General features: G+C 34.5%; 2 protein-coding genes across 3 annotated transcripts; one reads left to right on the top strand and one right to left on the bottom strand.

Annotated features, from left to right (window-relative positions):
• The first annotated feature begins 1,893 nt into the window (after nt 1–1,893).
• LOC7486653 (uncharacterized) lies at nt 1,894–7,005 on the top strand. 2 transcript variants are annotated; one of them, XM_024588620.2, is made up of 3 exons: nt 1,894–2,060; nt 3,504–3,818; nt 4,883–7,005. In XM_024588620.2, the coding sequence occupies exon 3, from the start codon at nt 4,912–4,914 to the stop codon at nt 6,868–6,870; it is 1,959 nt and encodes a 652-aa protein (XP_024444388.2). In that variant the 5' UTR covers nt 1,894–2,060; nt 3,504–3,818; nt 4,883–4,911; the 3' UTR covers nt 6,871–7,005. The 2 variants fall into 2 exon arrangements, with proteins under 2 accessions (XP_024444388.2, XP_002299651.3); XM_002299615.4 differs by lacking the exon at nt 3,504–3,818.
• Nucleotides 7,006–8,896: 1,891 nt separating this feature from the next.
• Nucleotides 8,897–14,647, bottom strand: LOC7472988 (4-diphosphocytidyl-2-C-methyl-D-erythritol kinase, chloroplastic/chromoplastic). The gene is made up of 11 exons (XM_002298114.4): nt 14,329–14,647; nt 14,032–14,127; nt 13,851–13,919; nt 13,548–13,652; nt 13,418–13,474; nt 13,121–13,321; nt 12,310–12,402; nt 12,118–12,217; nt 10,839–10,938; nt 9,538–9,623; nt 8,897–9,261 (listed from the first exon to the last, which is right to left on the bottom strand). Exons 1-11 carry the CDS (start codon nt 14,494–14,496, stop codon nt 9,164–9,166), a joined length of 1,173 nt encoding a protein of 390 aa, XP_002298150.4. The 5' UTR covers nt 14,497–14,647; the 3' UTR covers nt 8,897–9,163.
• Nucleotides 14,648–14,671: the final 24 nt, after the last annotated feature.

Below are 14,671 nucleotides of genomic sequence, written 5' to 3'. Positions count from 1 at the left end.
TTTTATGGACACATTTTAACATGTCAGTGTTTTTTTTTTTTTTTTTTTTTTTTTTTGAAGTTATGGTTTTTGACTTTGGTAATCACTCCTTGAAATCTATAAATTGGCTTCCGAAAATTACTATATAACTATTAAATCATGTGCGAAAAGAAACTGTGATATTAGTAGCATTTCACTGTTTAAGACTTCGCCAAATTCTTTTTAAAAATCTTTCAAGTCAAGGGCTAAAGACTCCATCCGAGTTTTTAATTATAAATTTGAAAAGTTAATATAAGTTATTAGGATAAATTTAAAACACATCGTTTCAATATTTTTAAAATAATTAAAAAAAATTGTTTTGATTTTCTTAAAAATTCAAATTGGTTTTTAACTGTGTTATTAGTTAATTCACCAGGTTTGACCGGGTTAACTTTATATATATATATATATATATATATATATATATATATATATATATATATAATTTGAAAGAATTCATAATCATTAATAAAATAAATTTATAATTTTTGCAAAATAGATTTTGATTTAGATGAGTTTGGATATATATTTTTTTAAATTACCATCAGGACGGGTTATAGTGCTTTTTTTTTTATCATTGTTTTCACCTTTAATCTTCTTATAATGTAAAACTTTGGATTTGAATCAATGTAATCTAGGTGTTTGTGGTTTTGTCTCTATGAATACCTTTATTTTGATAGTAGAAGATACTGTTTGGGAACGCGGTTGAAACCACGTTCCCTCAATTTTTATTTATTTATTTTTTTTGTTAAAATTAATTTTTTTTATATTTTCATATCGTTTTGATGTGCTGATTTTAAAAAATAAAAAAAATATCATTTTAATATATTTTTAAGCGAAAAACACACCACCGCTACCACAATCCCACACATAAATAAAGTATCTTGCATTATTGTTTATATTGCCTTGGAGAGATTACGTGCAATGCACTAAATTTATTTGAAGATTTGATGCAAAAACAAAGAGTATTTTTAGGGAAAAAAAACACTAAATCAAAGAAACTCAGCACCACATTAAAAAAAAAAAAACACGAAAGGACTAAGTTATTAAAAAATTTAAGAACATTGAAATTGATTTATTACTTTCTCAAACAACAGGATGGGATTAGTTCATTTTGTTAAACTATAAGCACTAAGTTGTAATTTGCCCTAATAAACCCAAAATTCCTCAAGAAAAGTATAGTTGTAATAACTGATCCAAGGATCGATCTAAGATAAGGTTTGAGTCATGGGTTGAAGGATCAACATTGAGTTTTTTTTTTTTATATAGAAAAAGGATTAAAATGATTTGTTTTTTAAAAGTCAACAGGTTGAGAATCGAGTTTTGACTGAATCAATTTTTAATCGACTAAAATAACATATTAACCTGAGTTTTTGACCATGTCAACTATATTTTTTTTCTTTAACTCGAATAGCTTGGGCTAGCCAAGTCCCAAGTGACCCTTCAAATTAGTCCAGTTTTATAACCATGGACAAAAAATTAATTTATATTTTAAAATCTCAACTCAATTCCTACAACAATTTAGAAATTAAAACTCAAATTGTATTTATTTATTTGAGTTTAGAAATACTTGTTGGTATTGGAAAGTTATCAAGGAGGTTAAAAAGGATTGTTTTGATGAGATTTTAGTGGTTGCAATGAAGTTCCATCCTGGAATAGTGATGTAGAGAGGTCTCAATCCAAACATTCCATAGTTCATGTATTACATTCAAGAAAACAAAAATTACTGGGGGTGTCAATGAAAACTGTATAACTCGGAGGGTCAAACAATAAAACAAATACAATAGTAGTAAAAAAAAAAGAAGCCGACAACGCTAGGGCCACATCCATCCATTAAAATATATAGCAAAAAAAAGCAGTTCCATTTTTAAATTTTATTTTTCTCAAAAACCAATAAAAACAAAAATCAAAATCCCTCTTTTCTCCTCTCTCTCTCTCTCTCCAAAAACCCTAATTCTATCGATTCGGTTTCACCCTCGACCAATCCTAATCTCCGCCGTCCGATCTATCACACCGCCATATCTCTCACTCTCTCTCCTCAGGTCTGCCTCCCTCCCTCCCTTCTCCTCTTTCTCTCTCTAAGTTCTTGCACTCAATTTTGATTTGGTTATAATTAATTGACGGAACATCAATCGAATTAGGGATTTGAATTCGATTTTCTTGCTCTCTTTAAGACTTAGAATCTAGATGTTTTGGAGACTTTTTTATGGATCTATCAATTTTGACTATTATCAATTGACCGATAATTCTGTCATCTGTGATCGTAATCAGTGGAGTAATGTTGTTTCTAAGTTATTAAAGGATTGAAAATTCCGGTGCCGTAAAATTTACATTCGAAGGAGAAGGAAATTAATACTTCGTTTGTTGTCTTGCGGCAGTTCTTTTTTTTTTTTTTTGTTTCGAAGGAGAGATCATTTTTTAGTGTCTGGCTTGGTCTGCTTATGATGAGATGGAAAATTAGATTTTTTTTATTAAAGGTTTGTTTAGGATTGTGTTAGTGTTTAAAATGTTTTTTGGTTTAGAAATGTATCAAAAATATTATTTTTTTATTTTTAAAAAATTATTTTTAATATCAGCATACTAAAACAATAATAATAATAAAAATTTAATAATTTTTTTTTAAAATTTAAAGAAACGCTGTTTGTACATTTCCAAATAGAATCTCAGTCTCGAGAATTGAGACTTGATTAGGGTGAAATTCATTGCAAGTTTTGGTTAGTTTTATCTGGCGGGTCATTTTATTGTTTTTGATTATGTTGTTGCTATAGTGGTGTTATATCTTAGTTGTAAAGCACTGGAGTTGATTGTTAGCATGTTAGCCCTTTTGGAGAAAATTTTACCAGAAATGCATGAACAATTAATTCAGATAAAAAGTAATCATACAGTGATACACTATTGTATTTGTGTTGAGCTTTATTAGACATGTTACATAGGGTAACAGTGATTGTTTGGGTTTAAATAACATTATTGATTGTTGTAGGAGAAGTTAGGATGCTAATAGACAGTTAGGTTGAGTACTTGAGTTGATGTGGTTCTTTGTGGTTGCTCCTCTTGATTACACTGTGGGATTGCTTGAAGAAATTAAGTTCATAAGGGTGATTGAATCTCGAATTCAACTTTGCTTTAATGCTCAACGATTCTTTTTGGTGATAGAGAAACAGAAATGACACAATTCTGTCTATGGGTGTGTTTTTCTAAACTGCATTTGGAAATGTGGATCACTTCATTGAGATTCTGTAAGGCCAGTGACTTTGGAATGCAGTCTTAATGGGTGATGGTGTGAAGATTGGAATAACATTGTTACTTAAGCAGTTGTTGGAATTGAATTTTGTGTTTGTTTCTTTTACAGCTAATGTAGTAATGTACCTGCAAACTTATCTAGCATCTATAAAAATAAACCTAGACAATTTATTCTCTTCAAAGGATCTATGAGGTTTGCTTGGTTGAACGATGCTGTTTTTGAACTATTATTTTTTACTTTTAAGGTCCTAATGGTACTGAATATTTATGCTCTGGAAGAAGAGGCCTCGTTTGTGGAGATTATTCACTGCCTTGCTTGTGCTTAGGACAACCCTAGCTCTTTTGACGACTCTTTAACATTTGAAATTACATCATTGGATGATATTTGGACCTTTCAAGTGATTCTCAACTGTTGGCATCACAATAAATTTTGAAACATTGCTATAGCCAAATGGGGACACAATAGAGCTGAAGGATTGGAACAACAGTTAAAGGCACACAAGAGTTGGCAATTTAGCTGTTTGAATGCTTCCAGAGTAGTTTTTCTTGCAATAAAGGAGGTGTGTTGGAACAAAATTATAGGCTTTTAGTTGTTGACAGAATTAGCTGATCAAAATGTTCGTATGGTTTGTTAAGCAATGTGCTCCTTAGAGGGTAGTCAAGGATATGGCAGTATTGGGGTTCCCTGGTTAATAATAGCCTCCGTATGATTTCCGGATCATCCATTTTAGAAGCCAGAAGCTTTGCTCAACTAAATCAGTTTCAACAGTTTTAAGTTCATGACTAGGGTGAAGAATTTTTTGATGCTTTGTTAAATAGGAGAGAGCTATCTATCGTGGGGAATCTTGTGATTCAGTAGTAATGCTTAACTTTATTACCACAGTATTTTGTAATTTCCTTGATTGTTCTGAGGATGACATGTACGAGTTATCACTAAAATAAATTCTCAAACTTCACATTCCTGATGTATATAGTCTGCATTTTCCTGTATTCTGATTTGGAACAACTTTTCTGGCAATTTAAAATGAATGATATTCGTGGTAGTAAATTACACATGAAAAGTGAGTGAATGTGTTTTTGCAAAATAAAGAGCAGGGAAAAGATGGTTAGTTATACAGTGGGTACTTTTGGTTTGGTTCTCTGAGAAGCATGCTCAATATGGACAACATGCCAGAATGTGCATTTATGAGTTGGCCAAACTAATACTACCTATGTATTCTATACAATATTAGTCCTCAGGGTATCAGTATTTGTAATGAACAGTTTTTTGAATTTCACATTCTTCATGTATACTGGTGGTTTCTTCTTTCAATTTAAAGATCTGCAACAGGCATCACTAAAACATCATTTAAATGAGATATGGTCATTGGTGTTTAGGCCTGTGTTTACTCGTTATGTGTCCATTTCTGCAGATATGAGATTCTGACTCTTTAATAAATAGCATACTATCTGTATCTTATAAGCATAAACTGACTTGTTTTTTGGCTTCCATATAAACTCTTATGAAGATATTGTGGTGGATGTTTACTGGTTGTTATACTGTCTGATTTAATGATGATCCACCTGACTGAGTTACTTGTCTTTTCCCACAACTGTATACTAAATGTCTTAATCATTATTGTAGACATCACAGGAACATATTTTCCTTTTGAGATGTCTCCAGCTTCAAAATCAAAGTCAAAGGACAAAAAGGCTGGCAAGGAACCCCAGAAGGCTTCATCAAAGCCTTCGGGACCTGCTAATGCAGGAAGTGGTATCTCAGCTAGTGCATACAATCCACTGTCTGGAACATTTCATACCATTGAAACAGTGCCGACATCCTCTGCTTCACCTCTACACAATAATAGTCGTTTCCGAAACATTGACGAGACAGATGATCATCTTGGAGGCTCGCTTGGAGCTGGGGTTGAGTATGATTCTGTTTCGAATAATGGTAGCTGGTCTGGCGAGTCAGAAGATCATAAAGAGAAGACATCTAATCATCCAGTCCGGCAAGAAACAATACCAGGCACTGAAAATGATAAGCGGGAAAAAATCCGCCAGAAGAATGAGAAAAAGCATCAGCGTCAAAAGGAGAGGCGAGCACATGAGTTGCATGAGCGGTGCACTGGCTATCTTATGTCGAGAAAGCTGGAAGCACTAGCTCAACAGCTTGTTGCAATGGGATTTTTGCATGAACGGGCAACAATGGCTCTTATATTGAATGAAGGCAAGTTAGAAGAATCTGTAACATGGTTGTTTGAAGAGGGTGAACATGCAGATAAGCACAGAGATCAAAACCTTGGTGGGGGTACTTTGAAAATTGATATATCAGAAGAGCTTGCTCGGATTGTAGAAATGGAAATCAGATATAAGTGCACAAAGCAGGAGGTTGAAAGAGCTGTGGTTGCCTCTGAAGGTGATCTTGAGAAGGCAGTAGAAAGTTTAAGACAACTGAAGCTAGATCCACCTTCTTCTCCTCCAAAACCTGATGAAAATGGTGATCCTCCAACGTCAAGTAATGATAAGCATTCTTTAGCAGGTAGCCAGAATATGGTGAGACCACAACCAAAGCTCAACCCAACTTCCATGATACAGCAAAGAAGAGATGATAAAGATTTTAACTATACAAAAGCTGCTGTTCTGGTGGCAGGATCTTTGGAATCAGGTAGTAAAAATGTGCAGTCCTTGAAGAGAATACAACCGAAGTCGGAGTGGCCAAGACCTCAGCCAACTCCTACTCCAACTGACAAGAGATGGTCAAGTGTGGGATCAAATCCTTCTGTCTCTCACTCTTTGGCATCTCCTTTGCATGGGCCACCTCCACCTGCCAAGACAGAAACCAGTTATGTTGCTGTTGGAAGTGAATACAAGAGCCTTCAGCCTGGAACTATTAGAGAACCGGTTATTATGATGCAGCGGCCTCATTCTGTAAATTCAAAGCAGGTTCCAACTGCAAGCATAAGCTCATCTCCTCCTGGAACAGCCACTGGTTGGTATCCCACCAATAGTGCTGATATCATGAAGTCAAATGGCTTGATGCCACACATTCCTAGCACAAGAAGCCCCAGCCCAAACATTCCGAGTTCGAATCAGATGTTCCACCAATTTCATTATCAACAACCGCAGTATTTTGTCCCCAGCAGTGGCCCAGGGGATTCTCCTGGAACCAGCAAAGTAAATGGCTTATGGAGTAGAGCTGGTGCATCGCCATCACTTGCTGCTGCTTCTTCCCTTGGACTTTTCTCTGGTTTGGGCTCAACAGGTTCATCAGGGGCAACCTCTCCAGTTGATTGGAGCACTTCCGGGTCAATGGAGCAGTTAGATTACACCAGCATAGACTGGAGTTTGAATCGAGGTTTATCTTCCCCAAGGCCTGGTGGATTGTGGTTAGGACCAAGTTTAAAGAGCAGTGCTCAAGCGTATGTTTCCACCGGCGCTTCTGGCTTTGGTGCTAGATTGGCAATGAGAGCAGCTCCCAGCAGCAATGGCATACCGATTCCGGGATTGCGGGATGGTGGTGTGGCTAATTCAGAAACATCCACCTCCGGTTCCCATGAATGGACCTCTCCATTTGAAGGGAATGATATCTTTGGCTTGTCAAGACAGTTTGTTTCATCTCCTTCGCTGTAGGGGCGGCAGGGGATGATTTCAATGAATGAATGAAAAAGATAAAAAGGAAGAAGAAAAGAAAGACCTCAAAATGTGTTTGAATTTGATGTTGGTTCCTTTTGTTGATTTTTGGTGAGTATCATTCCGGTTTCGAAAGTCCTTTGCCTTCGATCCCCTTTTCCCCTTCCTTTTCATTGATTTGCTATCCGTCAAGTCATAATTTGAAAAAAATGATGAAGGGAAATTAAGTTCCATTCACTTGAAGTAGCATAAATCAGATGCGCTATTAAAAAAAAAAAATCAATTAATTTTTATATATTTACATTGCTTTGATTTATAGATTTTAAAAATTAAAAAAATATTATTTTAATGTATTTTTGAATGAAAAATATTTTAAAAATAATAATTATTTTTAGATGATTTGACATTTTCAGTACAATAACTTTATTGGTTAAAGATCATTTTATCAATAAATAATTAGATAGACTAAGAATCTTATTTCTCTCTTATAAAAATAAAATAAAAACAAAAAAAACTCGCCAATAAAACTCACTTTTATGTGAGCAAGGAGTCCGAAACAGTGCTTTTAGGCGAGGGGTAAAAATAAACGTGGTAATGAATATTTATGAATCGGTTTTATATTATTTATTCTTGAATCTAAATTCAAATCTAAAATAATTATTCAATTTTGATTGAATATGAATTTTTTATACTCATCCAATTAGGTTTTAAATATTTTTTTAGGATCCATGAACTCAACCTAAGTTTAAAATATGAAGTCAAATACTATGATTTATAACTATTTAATACTTAATTTATTTGTATACATGTAAGTTTTTCAAACTTTAATGCTATTTATTTATTTTAAGTTGAGTTCACGTCAAGTAAACCTAATAACTTACCTTCAAATTTTACCTAAACCTAATTAATTCTAAAAGTTTTTTATCGATTCACATCAATATTAATAAGATGAGTTTAGGTGAAATTATCATCCCCAAGATTAAATTTTGCATATGATGAATAATCCTTCAATTTCATTATTCAACATCATGCTTTATAGGATATTCATATTGATAAAAAAAACTAAAAAAGAAAGGGATTTTACTTTACCCTTGCTCATAAAAACACTATTCATTAAAATAATGTTTTGTTTCTTCTTTTCTGTTTTTTTATTTTTTTTAATTTCAATTCTATCTTTTAATATTAAGTTTATTGATGATTGTGTTTTATAATTTTTTTCAAATTAATTTTTATGAGGTTATTCAAATCTCATTACTTGCATTATAGGTTTGGAGGGTTGATTTGAAGTTTTTTCTCCCTCTTCTTTATTAGTTTTTTTTCTTCTCAAATTCATCATTCAACATTTAGTTTATTGAGAATTATACTTCGTGATTTATTTCAGCTTGTTTTTTATGAGGTTATCTTCATTTTATGATTCGGGTCACAAGTTTGACTAGTTAACTCGAGTTGAATTAAGTTGCTTTTTATATCTTATTTGTAATTGAATCTTTTTTCAATTTCATATTTTAACACCAAGTTAACTGGAAATTAGACTTTATAATTTCTTTTAATTTACTTTTTATTGAATTATCCTGATCTTATGATCTATGTTACGGGTTTGACTGGTTAACTCAAATTATTTTTTTGTTCTTTTTAATTTTATCATTCAACAATAAGTTTATTGAAAATTGAAATTCACAATTTATTTCTACTTTTTATAGGTTGTTTTGATTTACTTTTTATAGAATTATTATAATCTCATGACTTTGCATGCAGATTGACAAGTTAACCCAGACTATTCTAAATTAATATAATATGTTTCCATCTTACTATTCATGAAAAAAATTTCTATTTTTACCAATCATCTGGATTGTCTTTGAACCCACCAAGTTAAATTAATCACATCACATCAATACTCATGCAATTTAAATCTTTTTTTCTACTAAAAAAGATATTAGCTACACCTATATATTTTTTATGTTATTTTATTTTTTTAATTCTCCCAGCAGTTCAGCATATATTCTGATAATACCCCCTCCCATCAACATGTCTAAAGCTTTCTTTATTCCCAGCTACATAGCTTCATTAGCTTCAGAAAAAGGTATTACAGTTGCAACTACAGCAAGATTTTGACTCGAAATTGCTTGGATATCTTTCCCTATCCAACCACCTAGCATTTGCTATTATTCGTTCTGATTAACAAAAATTGTGAAGACTACTCACAGCAGAAAAGAGGCAGCGAAAATTCGAAGTTGCACCTCAATGAATGATACAATTATTCAGATGTGACCATTGTTTTATACAAGAGAATAATTCACTCAACAGACCGGGAAAATTCGGGTGGAGAGCTACAAGTTGTTGAAGCAGGTTGTTGATACCATTGATTTGCTTCACGAGCAAGGAAGTTGGCTTCTGCAATTAGAAAGAATGATGATGTGAAAGAGTCAAATTTACAAATAACATGAGGAATGTGAAGAAGAGGTTTCTTCTTTCATTGAGTGCGCCTTGAGTTTTTCCTAAAAGATGAAAACTAGCCTCTGATTGTGTACCTTAATCCCTCTTGCTTTTAATGCATCTCTAAGTAAATGGAAACCTACTTCAGTGATATTAGGGATTTGCTCTTCAAGCTTCAGGAATTCTAGTGAGGCATTTATGAAATAGGAAGCTAATGGGCGGGACTAGCTTTACCTGACACAAAAACATCCTGGTACTCATCTTCGTCATATATAAATTGCGGAGGATCTGGTGAGCCAATCCCAACTATTGTGCTTCCACTGCATGGAATATATGGGAAATGGAATTCAGATTGAGGTACAATGGATGTTCTAATATTATCAACTTGTCTTCTTTTGGCATATCAACATTAAAATATACAACTACGCAAACAAATTTCAAAAGCTACAACTGATTAGATACTTCATGCAAACAGTTTGTTTTATTCCAACTCTCCTTGCACCATTAGAGATCAACTACCAATGCTCAATTATTAAGAGGTGTGAAATAAACAAGATCATCTTGTAAAACTTGAAAGCAAGCACAGAAAAGAGAACCTAGAAAGCATACGAGTGATAAGATTTTTAACAATATACACATGGTAGGGCATAACATTCACAGAATATGATAAAGATACTAACACTGTATCAAGGCTTGCACCACCTTACATTCAATCACAGCTCATTCACGGCAAACAGGCTGAATTTAACAGTTAAGAGACACCTCCAAGGCAAGAATATAACCTCATTCCATCCTTATTTCAATGTCGGTATGAAACGTACATGCACTTGAATGATTACATTCAGAAATGAGCTTCAAATGCTTAAATGCAGCCGAAACAGGTTGCATTAATGAATATTTAAGGCAGCATTGAGTAGTTGCAGATAGATTAAGGTTTAAAGAGGGTATAGGGTTTGGAAATGGAGAAAGGATGGCCTTCTTCTGAACTATTGAAAAATTTGTACTTGACATTAGGAGTATTAGAGAAGCTAAACTATCAGTTTCAACTTCTCCCTCTCTCTCAAGGAGAAAAGCATTCAAGTGTACTCTAGTTGGGCCAATGCATAAGAGGATGTCTAAATATCAAAAGATAAATAGTTGACCTGATTGTATATCTGCTGTGTAAGTGAGCTGTAATGACCATTAGGATAACTGCTGTGTTACAGAAAATTATGCAGCCTGTATAGAGGATTTGAAGGCCTATTGGACAGCATGGTTGCTCAAACGACCAGCATTTAACTTGAACCTAAACTATCGTTGTGAACATGGGGTTATTACATGTTGATATCAGAACTACAAAAATTACAATGACAAGGTGCATTAAAGAGTTTGTCACTTGCCATTACCATAGCTTACAGTAACCAATGCATTGAAGTGCAAAAAATCAAATCTCATTAAAATTCATCAGAAATAAAACACTATCAGAAAACCATTTTGCTGACTTAAGCCAAATGTTGATTAAATATGAAGATTCAAATCGCAATCCAGCACCATACCTTCCAGACATGAAAACAGCATCATATTGTCCACGACCAGCTGCAGCTATACGCTGTTTTAATCTTTTGAGAGAGGGGAGAACTTCAAAGGCAGGAGGTTCTGCAAGAAAACCATTCAAGAATATATAAATAATGAATATTCCATCCCTGAAAAGTAAGAAAATCAAAATGTATGATTGGACCAGCCCTGGCTATCCAAGAACTACCATGAGCATAGCAGAATCAGGATGATAAGGGAGTCTATAACCTGCAATACCCACCCTTTATGCCTAAAAAAGAGAGGATAAATGGACAAAGAGATGGGCACCAGTATTGATGTGAGAACACGGTGCAAGCAAGTGTTAGGGTTAGATTAAGGGTCAACCAGCCCAAAGCCAACTATGCATGCATAAAAGTATCCTCTATTTCTGTCTTTTGTTGTGCAATTATCCCATCATTGCCCCAACCATCAAATAGCATGTTTAATGTTTCTGTCACCTTTTACCACCATAAATATCATTTGTGGTAGAAAAGGTGCCACCAGTACTCCTAGCAGAAATCGATATTTAATTCCATGATCTGCTGGTCTAGATTTGGTGCATAGGTAGTAGTGATGATGGTGGCAACATGGCATGAGCGGAAGTGGTCCAGATTAGGCCCAGTTGCTTCTTCTTTATATTGACCTAGAGAGAGTGTTATTGTTTTGATTTTGTAATAATTTGATCATAAAACTTGGAGGTTTTTAAGAATTGGGACACAAGTCATGCATCAAGCATGATACCGAATCAATGTTGATGCAGTTATGGATGGAGGGTCCTAATTGTAAACGGAATGCATAGTAGAGGGACTCTAATCAAATTAGTAGCTGAGGGAACTGGTTGATCAAACTACATAGTACAGGGACCATGAGTGTAATTGACCCTACATTCATTCATATATTCTGAAAATGCATCAATAAGAGCCAGCTTGTGTGATAACCAATAAATTTGGATCCAGCAGTTTTTTTTATATATATATATTTTATGTGTAATGCATATGGCAGGGGACAGCAAGGTGTAACTATGTTACTGGGTTTATATATTCTACAACAAAACTTGTGCTTTCCAGTTACCTTGTTATTCAATTATTATGCTAAGAACTGAAACCAAACTGTTTATTCAGACATCTAAAACAAACAAAGGTTTTCGTGCGGGTTTACCTAATCTGAAAGCAGGGGGATTGGAGAAAGAAAGAAAGATAACTTCATATTCCGGAAAGGAGAACAAAAGGATGACAAGCTCAAGTATCTGTAGATTCATACCCAAATCATTGATACATACATCTTGAGATATTCCATTCCTTGAGATCTTCTCCAGCAATGTTAAAGGATCAGCTTGACTGGTTTTATCCAATTGAAAGCACTGAAAAATAAAAAAGTTCTCTTATCAAGAGATGTGCTGATATTAAAGAAACCCAAACAATTTTCTATTCCATAATACTAATACCAAATTACCTTGTAAACTTCTGCAGTTGAACATGACTGCGGGGGCTTCATGAGAACCATTGGAATGCCTGAAGATACTGGTGAAGGAATATCTTGAACAATCTAAAAAACCAGAGCAAAAACTTCAGAAAGTTCTCTAGCTAAACAAAATTGCATTTCCTGACATGCATGCACATTTGAGGCAGGCATCTATAATGGCAAATGGGTGTGCATGTCCTTCTAAAAGTAACTGAAAAATTAGTTCAAGCAATTCATTTGTTTTGCTGAGAAAAGGTTGCAACTTCCCCCACTGCCTACCTGGCTTTCAAATGATTTCCTAACTGCACGATTCTGTATGACTCATCCTAACATTTGCATGATCCTTTTATGCACAATACTGCCTCAACTATTAACTCCACACAGTTTGAGGTTGGGACATGAATCTTTTATCTTCATTCTGCCTTGTCTAGAAGCCTAGACCTAGTTTGTTTGGTACCAAACTACAGCCACACTATCTATGCATGATATAACAACATCACAGCTAAAGGTTACTAAACAGAAACGCCACCTAAGCACCATAAGTGGCCCCCCACAGTCTTCCAGACTAAACTAAACCAGCCCTTAGTCGTCCAGAAAGGGAATGGTTTGCAACTATACTTATGAAACCAGCTTATTATTCATAGCAAAAGCAATATATAAAAGGAAGGAATTTGACCTTCTCACAAGAATGAGGGAAATCTCAATCAAGTCTGTAATTGAACAATCACCCTCCATCGGCAATTGAGAGGAATGAAATAAGGAAGGTCTTCAAGTTGATTGTTAAACCGAAATTCATACATACCTCACCACGGCCAGTACAGTAGGCTGCTCCATGAGAAAAAAAGAAAGGGATATCTGAACCAATCTCACTTGACCATTCTTGGAGTTCCTTCTCAGTAGCAAGACAACCACTGAATTGATTTGCGGCCCACAGGGCAGTAGCGGCATTGCTGCTCCCACCACCAAGTCCTGCTCCAGTGGGCACCTTTTTGTCTAAATGAATCTGCCAACAATTTCAAATATTCAGTATTATTCTTCAATTACTGTGTTCATATCTAGAAACAGATCTTCAAATACACTAACCAATAGAACTTCTTACCCAAAAGAAATTGTCAGTGCCAGTCTTTTTCCTGTAAAGGTTAAGGGCTTTAATTATCTGCAAGAAGAAAGTTCAGAAAATAAAAGTTCACAAGCAATACACAGCAAGAACAATATCAGTTATGCCTTACCAAATTATCTTCAGTAAGAGGTACACCAGACACATTGGTTGATAATCGATCAATTCTTTTTGATGGTGACAAAGAGAACTTAATTACATCTCCGAGACTAATCACCTGAGGGGACAAGAGGGGAAAAAAATATGAACTTGTGAAATTCAAATGACGGAAGAAACTAAAACCAAACACAGCATTAAAAAAGAAAAATGCTAAACCAATCAGGTTTCTTTTTCCGATTTCACTTTGGTATACTAGTGTGCATAAATCTAACAAGAAAACTAAAGGCATTCACTGCTAGAATTTGTACAAGCTTACATGAAATAGAGATGCCAAATCATGATACCCATCTTCTCTCTTACTGGTTATTCTCAAGAAAACATTAACCTGCACCAAATAAGAATACCAAAATGCACATACATTTATTAAGAAAACTAAACAAACCCAATGATCATAAAGTTGAAGCACAAGCAAGGCATGAGAACACTAGCAAACAAACCTTGCAAGGTGAGAAAAGAGTGAGCCTTGAGAGAGGAGCCTGTTTATCCACCTCATCCGCCAACTTGTTTACCCTTCCATCAGGATCATACACCAGCTAAATTACCCCAACAACCAAAAAAAACCAAAACAAAAAACCCCAAAAGTTCAAAACTTGAATTCAAAGCATAAACAACAAACCATGCTAAAATGAAAGCAAAACCAACCAAATAAAACAAACACAAAAAAGAAAAAAAACAGTTCAAAACTTTGAACCCAAAACACAAACAACAAAGGATTCTAAACTAGAAGTGCACACCTCTACTTGTTTTCTTGTGGCTTTCACAACTGGGGTCCTTTGAAATTGAAGTTTTTGACAAAAAGAAAAGGACCCACTTGGCTTAAATGAAGAGATGTTGCTTTTACTTGAGAGATTGCAAGATGTTTGAATGGGAAAAGTATTGCAGAGAAGATGAGAAGAAGCCATGGTGGCTGTGTTTGCTCTTGGTATTGCTATCACAGGCACATAAATTCAGTGTTAAAATAGTGAAATTCAAGCTCCAAGTGTACAGTATTTGGTATGACTGCTGGGCATGATTCTCGAGCGTGTTTCTCGCATAAAATGTTTATACTTTGGTTGGCGTTTTTCGTGGATTTTTTCT

Source organism: Populus trichocarpa, chromosome 1 (genome assembly GCF_000002775.5).
Source record: "Populus trichocarpa isolate Nisqually-1 chromosome 1, P.trichocarpa_v4.1, whole genome shotgun sequence".
Classification (NCBI taxonomy): Eukaryota; Viridiplantae; Streptophyta; class Magnoliopsida; order Malpighiales; family Salicaceae; genus Populus; species Populus trichocarpa.
The sequence above is the reverse complement of the archived record's forward strand: the minus strand, read 5'-3'. Positions and strand labels throughout refer to the sequence as shown.

Excerpts from the sequence above, each read along its gene's own strand:
- LOC7472988 (XM_002298114.4), bottom strand. The coding sequence starts at position 14,496 with ATGGCTTCTTCTCATCTTCTCTGCAATACTTTTCCCATTCAAACATCT. Across the intron at positions 10,939-12,117 it reads TGTATGTATCAATGATTTGG|AACCTCCTGCCTTTGAAGTT; the intron begins GTATGAATCTAC and ends GTTTTCTTGCAG. Across the intron at positions 9,624-10,838 it reads GCTGTTTTCATGTCTGGAAG|TGGAAGCACAATAGTTGGGA; the intron begins GTATGGTGCTGG and ends TATTCCATGCAG.
- LOC7486653 (XM_002299615.4), top strand. The coding sequence starts at position 4,912 with ATGTCTCCAGCTTCAAAATCAAAGTCAAAGGACAAAAAGGCTGGCAAG.